At 39.7% G+C, this 14,855-nt stretch overlaps 1 protein-coding gene and 1 non-coding gene across 2 annotated transcripts; both read right to left on the bottom strand.

Moving 5' to 3' along the window:
- On the bottom strand, positions 1 to 107 carry LOC140855929 (small nucleolar RNA R71). The gene has a single exon (XR_012139372.1). It is a non-coding gene; the product is annotated as a small nucleolar RNA R71 (small nucleolar RNA).
- Positions 108 to 10,217: 10,110 nt separating this feature from the next.
- Positions 10,218 to 13,584, bottom strand: LOC105051737 (septum-promoting GTP-binding protein 1). Its single transcript, XM_010932327.4, has 6 exons — positions 13,061 to 13,584; positions 12,819 to 12,939; positions 12,491 to 12,587; positions 12,099 to 12,138; positions 11,853 to 11,936; positions 10,218 to 10,568 (listed from the first exon to the last, which is right to left on the bottom strand). The coding sequence occupies exons 1-6, from the start codon at positions 13,358 to 13,360 to the stop codon at positions 10,404 to 10,406; spliced, it is 807 nt and encodes a 268-aa protein (XP_010930629.1). The 5' UTR covers positions 13,361 to 13,584; the 3' UTR covers positions 10,218 to 10,403.
- Between the last annotated feature and the right edge of the window lie 1,271 nt (positions 13,585 to 14,855).

Below are 14,855 nucleotides of genomic sequence, written 5' to 3'. Positions count from 1 at the left end.
AGGATTAGGAATGAAATAAATCAATTTTACCAACTAGCTGGTGAATCATTTTGGAAGTACTTTGATCGTTTCAAGAATCTTTTGACCCAATGCCCACACCATGGAATAGAAACTTGGAGACTATGCCAGATCATCTATGAGGGGTTAGATTCAAACTCAAGAACCATGCTAGAGTCCATGTGCCAAGGCCAATTTATGGACAAAGAAACTACTGAAGCTTGGCAATTCTTAGAAGACCTAGCCGAGAAAAATTTACAGTGGGAAACAACTAGGGAACCTGATAAAGCTACACCTTCAAGAGGAGGAATGCATCAAATTCAACCAACCCTAGCATCAGAGGCCAAGATTGCAACCTTAACACGTAGATTGGAAGCCTTAGAATTACAGAGACCAGCCAATGTAAATCAAATATCTGCACCCATGTGTAAAGGGTGCAATGCACCAGACCATGTCTTAGAAGAATGTTCCTACTCGAATGAGTGTGCACAGGTGAATGCCACCTATCAAGGACCATTGAACAATCCTTATGCACCCACATATAACCCAGGTTGGAGGAATCACCCGAATTTCTCATGGTCCCAGAATCCTAATGTAGGTAATCCAAATTTCAATCAGCAAAATCTAAGGTCCAACCCAGTGATGAACAACCCGCCAGGCTTCCATGATAATGACAAAAATATTACCTCTTTAGAGAAAAGCCTAGAAGCCATGATGAAAACACATACCAGCTTTATGCAAACTACGGGTCAACTCATAAATAATAACACCCAAGCTATAGCCCGTCTGGAAATGCAAGTAAGTCAGCTGGCTTCGACCATTAGTGAACGAGAACATGGTAGGTTACCTAGCCAACATGAGCCAAATCCTAGGAACCAAAATGGTCCACGACCCCAACAAGGAAACCAAGTTAATGGTATAAATGCCATTCATACCTTAAGATCAGGAAAACAAATAGACAATAAGGTAGTTGCACTTGATGATATAGATGACTCATCTGCCGAGTCACCTTCTAAAACTACTACCTTTCAACCTCAAGCACCAGAAACTGAAAATTCACCTAGTCCAGTACTTAAAAGTCCTAGAGCTCCTTTTCCAAACAGACTGAAATCCAATAAATCTGAACATTTAGACAAAATTTTAGAGGTATTTAAACAAGTCCAAGTTAATATTCCTCTTTTAGATATAATCCATCAGGTTCCAACTTATGCCAAATTTTTAAAAGATCTCTGCACTAGGAAAAGGACCACTAATGTACCAAAGAAAGCATTTTTGGCTGCAAGTGTCAGTTCATACCTATCTAGCCATGTGCCAATTAAATATAAGGACCCTGGAGCTCCAACAATTTCTTGTGTTATTGGAGAAACCAATATAAAAAAGGCCTTGCTAGATCTAGGAGCTAGTGTGAATATCCTTCCATATTCGGTGTATGAACAACTAGGATTAGAAAAACTTCAACCTACTGGGATCACATTACAGTTAGCCGATAGATCTCTCAGGATCCCTAAGGGAATGGTCGAGGATGTTCTGATAAAGGTTGAAAATTTCATTTTTCCTGTAGATTTTATTGTTTTAGAGACTGAGCCAGTTGCGAATCCTAAAGGACATATACCTGTCATTTTAGGAAGACCATTCTTAGCTACGGCCAATGCTGAAATCAATTGTCGAAATGGTCTAATGAAGTTATCCTTTGGGAATATGACCATTGAGCTTAATGTTTTTAACTTAGAACAGGAATCCTCTTCTCATGCTGATGTCAATGTAGTCCAAGATGGTATTTATGAATCCATTGACATTAGTGATGATGAAGTCGACCTAGAGTCTAACCCCTGGTTAATCCATGAGTCTGAGGATATCAATGAAATACTTAAAGAAAATCAGATTAATCAGGAATCGACACTTCCTACTGAACCAATCATTGAGATGGTGAACTCATCACCTAAACCATCGATAGAGGAAGCACCCATTTTAGAACTGAAGCCCCTCCCAGAACATCTCAAGTATGCATATCTAGGACCCAAAGAAACTTTGCCTGTAATTATTGCATCAGACCTAGATCCCAAGCAAGAGGAGGAGTTATTGTCAGTTCTAAAAGCAAATCAAGAGGCAATAGGTTGGACCATAGCAGATATCAAAGGAATAAGCCCTTCTATAGTTCAACATAGAATATACTTAGAGGAAGAGGCTAAACCAACAAGAGAAGCCCAAAGAAGGCTTAATCCAGTTATGAAGGATGTAGTTAAAAAGGAGATTCTGAAACTCCTAGATAGTGGAATAATTTATCCTATTTCTGATAGCTCTTGGGTAAGCCCAGTTCAAGTAGTACCCAAGAAATCTGGGGTAACAGTGGTCCAAAATGATGCAAACGAACTTATCCCAACTAGGACCCAAACGGGATGGAGGGTCTGTATAGACTATAGAAAGTTGAATGCTGCGACAAGGAAAGATCACTTTCCTTTGCCATTTATTGATCAAATGTTGGAAAGACTAGCCGGACAAGAGTTTTACTGTTTTCTTGATGGATACTCCGGTTACAACCAGATCCCCATAGCCGCTGAAGATCAAGAAAAGACTACATTCACCTGTCCATTTGGTACTTTTGCCTATAGACGAATGCCCTTTGGACTATGTAATGCACCGGCAACCTTTCAGAGATGCATGATCAGCATATTTTCAGATATGATAGAACGATTTCTAGAAATTTTTATGGATGACTTTTCTGTTTTTGGTCTAACCTTCTCTGAGTGTCTGAATCACCTGCAATTAGTTCTAGAACGATGTAAGGAGAAGCACCTAGTTCTCAACTGGGAAAAATGTCAGTTTATGGTCAAACAGGGAATAGTTCTTGGCCATGTCATTTCTAAAAAGGGGATTGAAGTGGACAAGGCCAAAATAGATCTAATTGCAAGTCTTCCACCACCTAAATCTGTGAAAGAAATACGTTCATTTTTAGGTCATGCTGGATTCTATAGAAGGTTTATTGCCAACTTTAGCAAAGTAGCACGTCCACTGACTAATCTTTTGGCAAAGGATACTAAATTTGAATTTACTCATGAGTGCTTGGAATCCTTTGAATTTCTAAAAAATGCACTTGTATCAGCTCCAATCATTCATCCTCCTGTCTGGTCTGAACCATTTGAATTAATGTGTGATGCGTCCGATCATGTTGTGGGCGCAATCTTAGGTCAACGAATAAATAAGCTGCCTAGAGTGATATATTATGCAAGTAAAACCTTAAATGATGCGCAGCTTAACTACACCACAACTGAGAAGGAGTTCCTTGCCGTTGTCTTTGCTTTAGAGAAATTTAGATCTTATTTGGTTGGGACCCACACCATTGTTTACACCGATCACTCAGCCATTAGACATCTCCTAGCAAAGAAGGATGCCAAGGCACGTTTAATCAGATGGATTTTGCTCCTTCAAGAATTTGACCTAGAAATTAGGGACAAGAAAGGCACTGAGAACATTGTAGCAGATCATTTGTCCCGAATTCCAGTTGCACCATCTAGTGAACCACCCATCAATGAATCTTTCCCAGATGAGCAACTCATGTCTTTGTCTACTGAACCTTGGTTTGCTGATATTGTAAATTATTTAGCCATAGGCAAGATACCTTCTCATTGGACTAAGCAGGATAAATATAAATTCTTTGCCCAAGTGAAGTATTTCATTTGGGATGATCCTTATCTTTTTAAACAATATCCTGATCAAATTATTAGAAGGTGTATCCCAGATAACGAAGTCATGAATATTTTATCTTTTTGTCATGATCAAGCATGTGGGGGTCACTTCGCGTCTAAGAAAACTGCTGCTAAGGTTCTCCAATGTGGTTTTTATTGGCCCAATTTGTTTAAGGATGCTCACGAATATTGTAAAAATTGCGCTCAATGTCAGAAAATGGGCCGAATCACCAAGCGACACATGATGCTACTCAACCCAATCTTGGTAGTTGAAGTTTTTGATGTTTGGGGGATCGATTTCATGGGACCATTTCCAAATTCCTTTGGAAATGAATATATTCTAGTAGTAGTTGATTATGTTTCAAAATGGGTAGAAGCAATTGCATGTAGAACACCCGATAGCAAAATGGTCATTAAGTTTCTTAAAGAAAATATTCTCTCCCGTTTCGGTATTCCTAGGGCAATCATTAGTGATCGGGGAACCCATTTTTGTAACCAACCTTTTGCAACATTGATGAAAAAGTATAATGTCACCCACAAATTGGCCACACCATATCATCCTCAAACTAGTGGGCAAGTTGAAGTGTCAAACCGACAAATCAAACAGATCCTGGAAAAAACTGTTAATGCCAATAGAAAGGATTGGTCTTTAAAATTAATTGATGCACTTTGGGCATACCGAACCGCTTTCAAGACCAATCTAGGAATGTCTCCTTATAGGATTGTGTTTGGTAAACCATGTCACTTGCCTATTGAGATAGAACACAAAGCCATGTGGGCCATCAAACAACTAAATACAAATTTGAACGATGCTGGAAACCATAGGAAGCTTCAATTGAATGAATTAGAAGAACTTAGAAATGAAGCTTATGAAAATGCAAGGATATACAAGGAACGAACCAAAGCATTTCATGATCAATCAATTATAAGAAAAACTTTCAATATCGGACAAAAGGTGCTCTTATATAACTCTAGATTACATCTGTTTCCAGGAAAGCTTAGGTCTAGATGGACAGGACCATTTTTAGTAAAGGAAGTTTTTTCACACGGGGCTGTTGAGATTGAAAACCCAAGTAATGGTGTTATCTTTAAAGTTAATGGTCAACGATTAAAATCATTCTTGGAATTACCTGTCAAGACTGTTGAAGATGCCATGGTTCTTTATGAACCAACTTATTCTGATTAAGTTGCTTCGAGGTTTGGTCTGGCTGAAGACATAAAACTTAGCGCTTCTGGGAGGCAACCCAGCTTATTTAATTTCTAATGCTTTCTTTGTTTTCAGTTTGCTTAGGACAAATAAATTAGATAAACTCCATTGGGGACAATGTCGGTCAAGTTGAGGGGAGAGCTTGAACAAAATCAGGTGTTATCATTTCCTTTTCCTTCCACTATGAGTTATTTCTTGCATTTAATATATTATGTAAAAAATAATAATAATAATAATAATAATAATAAATATATATATATATATATATGAAATAAATTAATCTATAAAAGAAATAAGAGTAAGTTAGAAAGTATTTGCTAATGTAGTGAGTCACGGAGAAGATTAGCTGGTTAGACTCTTGGTGGCTTAGGTCATTTAAAGACTATTAGCACTTCCAATTGCACATGCACACTAACAAGGTAAAGTAGGTGTTAATTGTAAGGCCAATTAAGGATTTGAGTATTATTTAAATTAGATAATTTTTTCTACACCCCAATTGAAGAAATTTGAATTTAAGGAAAGAGCTACCTGCCTGAAATAAAATGCAAAACACAGAGTAAATGTGGATTGCCCTAAGCCTAGTAACCGGGTCTCTTCACCTAAGTCAAGTGTTGAGATTCGCGTCAAACGGTGGTGGGAAGGCCAGGATGCTCAGCAAAAAAAAAAAAAAAAAAAAAAAAAAAAAAAAACAGTGTGAAAGCTACCTTAGTTCTTTGTTTAATCTGGGGTGTATAAAAAATTAATCGAACTAAGTTATGAAAAATGATACAATTGGCCTGTACAAGTTAATACTGAAATACTAAGTTAGTTATCACTCACACAAGTGCTATAAAACTTTAAGTGTACTCTAAGAAAGCTTCTAAGTAGACTGACTACTGATTCTAATTCATTACTTAGTAATACTAGAAAACTTCTTGAATTTTGATCTTAAATTAATTTGCAAAGGAAGGATCTTTTTGGAATATGATCTTATTTTGGTATATTGCTAAGGGACTAGCAATGATTAAGTTGGGGGGTGTGATTTATGTCACAAATTGACATAAAAAGTATCAATTAATATCTAAATTATCTAACTTTATTAAGAAATTGATACTTGTTATTATATTTTGTAGAAGAAGAGATCATCAATAGAAAGAACAAGAAAAGAGGATTCCAACGGCGCAAATTTTATGCAAAACGGAGTTAAATTGACCCAGGAATTGAAGAATGAAGAAAGAAGACTCAATTGGGTCAAACCCGAGTCAAATCAGATCAAAATTGATCAAAAATCAACTGATTTGGTGATCTGGTTAGCCGCCTGGTCCACAGCAACAGGCGCATGGACCATGGACCCATCGGCGCACCATAAACCCCCTAAAACCTCTTAGTCCCACATCGGAAGTTTTGAAAACCTTATAACCCCCAAATGCCTATAAAAAGCCCCCAAAGGCCCTTGTTTTATGTATTCTTCCTTGAGATCAAGCTTGTAACCCTAGATAGTGGGGTTTTTAGCTCTCTTTTCAAGCCTCGAGCTTTGAGGTTTTTGTAATAATTTTTTTTTTATATATAAAATCTTATTTTTATGCAATTTCATCTCTTTACATTATGCAATTTATTTTTCTTGCAATTAGGATAGTTTAATTTATGCAATTTAATTTTATGCAATTAGGTTAGTTTAAATTATGCAGTTTAAATTTATGCAATTAGGATAGTTTAATTTATGAAATTAGGATAGTTTATTTTTCTGCATTTAAATTTTGCAAGTAGATTTAGATCATGTCTAGCTAAGCATCCCTTCTAGGGTTTGCGATGAAGCTAGATCATGAGTAGGGATTTTACATAGAGTTCTTTCTTTTTCTTAGGGTTTCTTTTTCTTCCTCTTTTGCCAAGAATTTTTGATGAACTACAGTTGGGTCAGAGTCCCTTCATAGTTCATGCTTGATTCAGTGCATAGGAGGAGAAAACCCTAAGGGATCCTAGTTACTACTCCCCTGTAAAGAATCTTGATGGATTATCGTTGGGCCTTAGTCCCTTCATAATCTATGCTTGGGAAAGACAAGAGGAGTAGTCGTTAGGATCAATAAGAAAAATTCTAGGTAGAATTCCCTAATCTAGATCTAGTGGATTCAAAAAAAACCTAGATCCTTAGTCTTATTGTCTTTAGCAAACAACTTTCGACTTTCGATTTTTGTTAAAGCTCGCTTGAGCATAGATTTGAAAATCATTTTAAAAACCAAGTCTCTGTGGGATCGACCCGTACTCGCTGGTCGTGCTACTCTGCACACCGTGCGCTTGCGGTTTTATTTACAAATTTTAAGATTTGCACATCAGACGCCTCACCCGCGATCGACGCCGAATATCCGATCGACTGACGCTGTATCGTCCGGCGCCCGATCTTCTGACACCGACGTGACGACTGACGACGACAAGACGTGGCGTCTGACACCTGACGCCGGCGCGACTTCTGGCATCGACTAGACGTTCGGGTCACTTGGGATTCGTGAGGTGTCTGACAACGGATCAGCCGGCGGTACGGTCGGATCTGCACATGCGACAAATCCACTCCCAGTCGTCCGGTCTTGCTACCTGAATGAAGGCATCGGCCAGCTCTCCACCCGACTTAGGAGTGGAGGGGGGCAACTGTTGGGGGATACCCACCGACCGACCGACTATCGGAGGGCCCGACCGGCTGGCGACCCGACCGACTAAGCCCGACCGACTAACCAACGGCCCGACGGACGACTCTGACTGGCCGATCGTCGGTCGGGCGACAGGCCGACGGACGCCATCAGCGGCTAACTACGGCCATTCCACGGTCCATTCCCGACCGACTAAACCCAGAGGTCCGGTAGCCGACCCACATGAAGCTCGCCGACCGACGGAGGAGTCCGACGCCACTCTGCTGGCCACCGACCTGGGGTCGGCCGACTCCACCAACCGCCGTACGGTCGCCAGACGTTGTCAGCCCTGACACGGACATGCGGCACAATTACCTAGGGGCATTGTCCCGCCCAGGGCCGGGTCAACCCTGGCGATTAGACGGCTACACGGCGACATGACGTTTTCACGGCGGCTCTGACAGTCTACAGTGAGTTGACAGTTCCTCACTTGTCCGCGCCATTAATGATGGCGCCATACCGTGCTCCACTATATATACCGGGGAAGGCAACAGCGCAAGGGGTCGATCCGCCCGTCTCTCCCACATACGCAGGCTCGCTCCTCTCTCTCTCTCCCTCTCTCTTTCTCAGAGCTCTCTGTCTGCATTTCACTGTTGCCCAGTCACCTCTCTGACTTGACCGTCGGAGGGTCCCCGCCGGAGCCGCCTCGGGTCAGTGCGGACTTCCTTTTGCAGGTGCACGCTTCCCGGCGATCGGGCGACGAGGCGATTGGCCGCAACAAGTATTTTCTCCGTTTTGATATTCTTTCAATACATTCACGCATGCTTAATTTGAGTATCACATTCTACATCAAGTACAGAACTGCAAGTAGAAAGTATTATTCCATATTTATGGTGTTCCTCTTTCTCTGGACTAAAGGTTCTGTTTGTAAGCTAGAAATGCTTTATCATCATTGGGAAAAATATTTGTGAAATCTTGACCTGTTTTAGAATTTGACAATCAATTAGGTTTAAACCGGAATTATGAAAATAAACTGGAAGCAGGAAATAGGAAATACATGGGATACCACACAGAGCATCGATCATATACAACGTTCAGACATGCAGAAAATCCAATTGTGCAGCATATAGCGACAGGAAACCATCAAAAGCCATCTACTTTCTTGCTAGAACAGACAACGAGGAACAGCCGAATGTCAGCAAAACAAAATTAAAGAACGAAAACAACAAACGAACAAACAAACCGAAGAAGAAACAGAGAAAACCGTGTAAACTATTGTATCGAAAAATCTAATGGCGGATGCAAACATTGACACAGGACACTGAATAATATACATATGAAGAACATGAACAAACTGAAAAAATAAATCACCAAAGATGACAGACCTTGATGAAATAAATTCCTGTAAGAAAATTGGGAAAGAAAACGGAAGAGAGAGGCTCGCATTGACGAAGAAATCACACAGCATTTCTGATTAGACTGCATGATGCGAATGAATTCACCGCCCATAGGGACGAGAAAACCCAAATAGACGGAAAAAAGAGAGAGAATCAGGGATCCAAGAAAGATATATTCCATGGCGAAAGAACTACTTGAGGTCGGAGAGGCGGAGCAAGGTGCCGGAGAAGTGATCGTGGGGGCGACAGTACGGCCGAACGAGCGATGGTGGTGGCATCCAGATATCCCAAACTCAAATCCGCCCATGGCGGCATGGCGGACCAAGCAACGACCGGGTTATGGAGGTAATAAAATACTAGATTATAACCCCGTTGCGATTGTTTTTAAAAAAATATTTTATTTTATTAATATATTATCAATTATTCTACATGTATTTCAAAAATAATTAAAAAAATAAAAAAAATATTTTATATATAATATAGATTATAAATTATTTATAAGTTATTTTATTTTTTTCTTAATTTGGATTCCTCAGTCTTGTTTCTTTTCAAACTTTTTTTTTGAGACGATAGATCTTATTTCTAATTTAAAAAATTTTTACATTAAGAAAAAATAATTGATGGGGGATAGAGGCGGATGCTTCCGTTATATATATATATATAGAGAGAGAGAGAGAGAGAGAGAGAGAGGGGTTGGGTAGGCGCCCGCATAGAGTCGGTATTGGTGCGTGAGTAGAATTAACGCGTACGAATGGTAGACGCCTTGGTAAATTAGACGCATGCGTATAATATACAAGTACGACCTCAGGATCTGCCATTCGCGTTAACAACGGCGATCCATCGTATCCGTTAATTTATGGGTGTCATTATGGACGGTTCTGATGCTCGTACTAGACGCTGTAGTCTAACGGCCGATCTGGACCCTGATCCAAATACTTTGCCGTCGCGGCGATGGAACGGATTAGATTTAATTAAATTTGACGCGATTGTATCTGGTCTGGCGGTGGCTGTCTGAGGTCGGACGAGACAAGCCGAAAGGCTGATGTTCTTCCAAGTGATCTGATCATCACCCATTTCAAAATGAACCGCGCAAACGATTTGGTCTATTTGATCGAGATTGGTCGAGACTGGACTACTTTTGAGCACATTAAACCCATGTCAAGTCTTGGAATCATGGTCTATTTGATCCATGTTAGATTTCAGCATATTTGGTGGATTAGAGCTTTGTTAACTGTTTGTGATACGATACTGATTTTTGTATCTGTTTCGGTTCATTATACAATCACTCACACACAATAATGACAAAAGCAGTAACGGATAATTTAGACATGATGCATTGGAGTATAATAATGATGGGTGTACCACCAATTATTTTTAAGAAATGATATGAAAATTACCCAGATCAAAGATAAGCACCTTCCAAGGTTTGATGGAATTTTTCGCTATGTACAGGCTTGCACTTACAAGACAATGATTATGTAACCACAGAAAGCAAAAGAGTAAGAAAAAGGAAGAGAGGATCCTAGAAATCGATGATGGGTTCTCCAAGTGTCAGATTTCTCTCTACGGTCCATGGCAGGTTAAAGAGCTTGGCTGTTATGAACTTGAAAATTTTGTTCACATTTATGTTGTGAGTAGCACTTGAAAAAAAGAGAGTAGCGTTCATCACTCTTGCACATGCTCTGGCCTGCCCAAATAACACGAGACAAATCCAGCTTAGTTTCTTTTAAAAACCATAGTCAAGCCATAATAAAGTGACAAAATAATATTTTTTTCTTTGAAAAAGATATAAAAATTAACAATAAGCCTGCGTTCAGTGAACTGAGGCTAGCTCTATTGGCCCGGTTTGCCATTGGCTCCCACCTACGGCCAAATAATATTCCTTTATTATTTTTATCCCAATCGAATACGACTACAATATCAAAGGTAGAATGCAGTGAAAAGGTGAACAATTATTGAAGAACTAAGCAAATCAATTTTCCATTTGAGATTAAGAATAGAGAGTGTGACATGCATTGATTAATCCATTCGACGACAAATAGATCATTTCATTGACGGAGCGTGGCTGTGGACCTATCACTCGACCACTTGGGGATAAAGTGGAACGAAGATGCGTGGAAATGAATCAAATTCGAACTCTTTCGGCCCGAGCGTGTGGAAAATCCCAACGCATGCAAATGGGGTCACAATTATTCCAAGAAATGGGCCCCATTTCTGGAAGCTCTTTGGTCCACGTTTGACGAGGCCGAGGACAAGGGCTCCATCAAGCTGAGGACCATTATCTGTATTCGGTGGTCCAAGGCGCTCCATATTCCATACTTCGTTTTTCTCATATTTGTCCATGGACCAGTTAGCAATTATCTCTGTTTCAGGTGTATAATTCCTAAAAAACAGGTTGCTATGTTGATGAAATGATGGCTTTGCCGCTGAAGTACTTTGCGGGGGGTCTACCAAGCCAATACTTACAGGGTTAATTGCAAACACTCAAGAATCACAGTGTGTGAATTGTGAAAGGCTCAATTGCTTTTGGTATGGATCGAGCCTTAGATAAGTCATTGAAAATGTGCACTGTTTTGACAGGGACAATCAATATAACCATTACTTTTGTACTGAAATTTTCCATTATTTCCCATGGAGTGGTCTGGGTCCGGCTGCCATCCATGGTCCAAAGTATTACACCTGTGCCATTATAATTCAGTTGCATGGCATGTGTCAAGTGTTATTGGCAGGCAGGGACTTTCATCACCATTCGGAGATGAAAAGGACACATTTGTTCATCAGGCCTACCACATACATAGGTGTTGCGCTCTAGTTCAGGTTTAGATCATATAGTTCAACCAGCCAAATGGCACCTAAAGTTTTACCTACTTCCTAATAGAGCAACTGCTCAGGTTGAAAGGAAGCTTAGCTTCCCTGGGCTTTTGCATATAACAAACATATTATAGGGAAAGCGAGTGAAAATTTATATTACCTGATTTACTATTGTCCATTGCATTTCAAGAGGAAGCTGAGCAAAGTCATCAAACTTCGTTCCTATTAAGATTGGGATTGCCGTCTGAGTTCAAGAGAGGAAAAATGTTAATATAATCAGCTTAAACAATTTATCAGAACATATTAATGTCATAATTGTTTTCATCGCACTGATCCAAGCCTACCTAATCTCTTGGGCAAGGATACTCATAATAATTAGAGGAAAACGAAGGTGAGATTTTAATACCTTATTCCATTTTCTTGCCCGTTGATACCAGTCGATGGCGCTGAATCCAAAACAGGACACAAATCATAAGTGATAGAACAAAAAAAAAAAAACTTTTCCGCATCATATCTATGGCATGTGTGTGTGTGTATATAAAAGGAACATCCATGACATATGTTACTTGGTTCGGATTAGTACACATTTATTGTTGCTGTACTTAGCACCATAAAACAAGGAATATTATCAGTGTGTTGACATAATCTAAAGCCTTCTTTTAATTTCTAACAAAAGAATATTTCTGGATCTCGTAATTTTCAGTAGCATGACAAAAAAGAAAAATCAGACCGAACCAAAAATCCAAATTTAGAAATTAGATAATAAACAAATAAATAAAAATACAAAAGTATTCGTACTTATTTAGTGTGCAACGGCTGGTTAGATCGAACATAATAAGAATCGCTGCAGCATCTTTACAAGCTATAGGGAGATGATCAAGAAACTGCCGATCACCTACAAGTACACATAAAAAAAGATAAAAATGAGAGAAGGATCTAAAGAACTAACTAAATAAGACACAACAAAATTAAAATATGCAGATAAAAAAGAGGGGGGAGAAATTACCTCCAACATCCTACAAGTACATATAAAAAAGCTAAAAATGAGAAAAAGACTTAAAGAACTAACTAAATAAGAAACAATAAAATTAAAATGTTCAGAGATAAAAGAGGGGGGAGGAATTACCTCCAACATCCCAAATACTAAATGCAATCCTCGCCCCCCTAACGACCAAAATCTTATCCATTAAATTTAGCCCTGTCATCTGCAGCCCCATCTGTTCCTCCACATCCCCCACATACTTAACCTAAACAACCACCAAAATTAAGAGATCACAATAAATTAGCATTAATTCTATTACAAAAAATTTAAACCCCCCCCAAAAAAACTATAACTGTAATTAAGAATCAATATTTTTATATATATACCATGAAGCTTGTTTTTCCGATATGGCAGTCGCCAAGGAGGCTAATCTTCAGCGGCACCAAATCGGAATCCACCTCGATATCGCCGCATGCTTCCGTGGACCCTGCGGCCGCCGCGGGGATGTCCTCGAGCTGCGGCGAGAAGCATCCCTTGAGCCGCCGGTACCGGGCGTGGCGGCCGGGTGAAGAACATGCTAGGAGATGGTCCCAGAGGAGGCGGAAGAAGCGGCGGACGACGGCGAGATGGACGAAGCGAGCCCACTTATGGTCCAGACGAGTCAGCGTTCGGCTGAAGTGAGTCATGACGAGGTGGTGGTGGTGGAGGAGGAGGGTTGAAGGCCAGGCCCCGCCATCAACAAAGGAGGGGGGGAGGAGGAGGAGTAGCTATTTTATTATTGTTGGAGGTGCTTTGTTTTGTTTCCTCTCTTTGTGTCCTCTCCTCCCCTCCTCTCCTCTCTTTTAAGTTTTAATCTGCTTCTCTATCTACTATTGTTGTTGCGTTAACGACCGGATGGTGCGAAAGAGACTGCGTGTGGAGGGGGACGGTTGACCGATTAGGGGAGATACCTTTGGTCGGTCCAATTTGCCGGCTTCTTGTGCAAGAGAGAGGGTTATGCCCATCTTTATAGGCATTTGGTCCTTTCGGTCATTCGGCTGTAGCTCTGGAGGGCCGATTTGCTTCTTAACTTGAAATATAGAAAAGCTAAGTAATTAACTAGGTAATCATGCAATAACACATTTTGGAATGAGGAAGCTGGGAAGTACTGTTGAGAATTACTGCCAACTTTTCATGTGAAGTGTTAGCTGCTAAGCAACCATCAAATGGCAATTTGCAGAAAAGGGGCTATTGATGGTTGCCAATAGACCACAAACATCGTTCGTTGCTTAGTGCGTGTCAGTGAGAAAATCCACGTATGATGAAGGTTTCATAATTTCAATAGAGTAAAACACGTTGGTCATTTGAAGGTTTAACTAATTGTTGCTGCTTGTTACAGAGGAATAACCAAATAATATTCAATTGTGTTTTCCTTTGTTCTAGAATTCTAATGACGAGGATTCTTCTAGAATCAGTTTTCTTTTTAATCAAGAATGCCTATCCGGTTATTAGAAAGCTGATGGTTTTTGTATGAAATTGTCAAGTATATATGGGCTATATGAAAGAATTCCCACTATAAAATAGAGTACAGTACTTGCTATTTATCTTTCCAACCATAAATATGCTCTTTGACAGAAACGCATATATACTTTAATTGTTTTTTCCGTCCCAGTGTTTTAGTTGCATCTCTTGATGATTTTGCATAACTTACCCTAATTACCCGAAAAAAATGGAATCACACTTTTCGAAAGGACGGCTTTCATTTGCTATAAAACTTGTGCACTTGCTACGAAGTAGCAGTGTGTATTTCAATTCGCCAACCTATACGAAACCTTGGCATTGGTTTAGGATCTTAAGGTACGTCTTTTGAGTCATTCCTCGGTCAATCACTAAAACACCTTCCTTTGAATAAGTCAGCAAGGTTGCAATCACTTACATGCATGGTACTTACTCTACAGTTTCATTTTAAATTTTTTCTACAATCTTATTATAATATAAGTTGCACTAAAATATAAAGCAATCAATATTTCTGCTGGAAGCGTCTAATGCTCACTTGCGGCGAACCAAATGCAAGGTCCCTGGATATAGCTTATAGATATACTCAAGGATGATTAACAGAGAAAAAAGTAACCAATAATTTTTAAGCTTTGGTACAAAACCTAATTCCACATTAGGTTTGACCCCACCAAAACCTAGCACGGC

This window comes from Elaeis guineensis, chromosome 2 (genome assembly GCF_000442705.2).
Source record: "Elaeis guineensis isolate ETL-2024a chromosome 2, EG11, whole genome shotgun sequence".
Classification (NCBI taxonomy): Eukaryota; Viridiplantae; Streptophyta; class Magnoliopsida; order Arecales; family Arecaceae; genus Elaeis; species Elaeis guineensis.
This window is presented reverse-complemented; position numbering and strand designations above follow the sequence as displayed.

Bases quoted from the DNA above. Each gene is read 5' to 3' on its own strand.
- LOC105051737 (XM_010932327.4), bottom strand. From the start codon at position 13,360: ATGACTCACTTCAGCCGAACGCTGACTCGTCTGGACCATAAGTGGGCT. The intron at 12,940-13,060 runs GTATATATATAA...GTGGTTGTTTAG, and splicing joins TCGGAAAAACAAGCTTCATG to GTTAAGTATGTGGGGGATGT. The intron at 12,588-12,818 runs GTAATTCCTCCC...GTGTACTTGTAG, and splicing joins TAGTATTTGGGATGTTGGAG to GTGATCGGCAGTTTCTTGAT.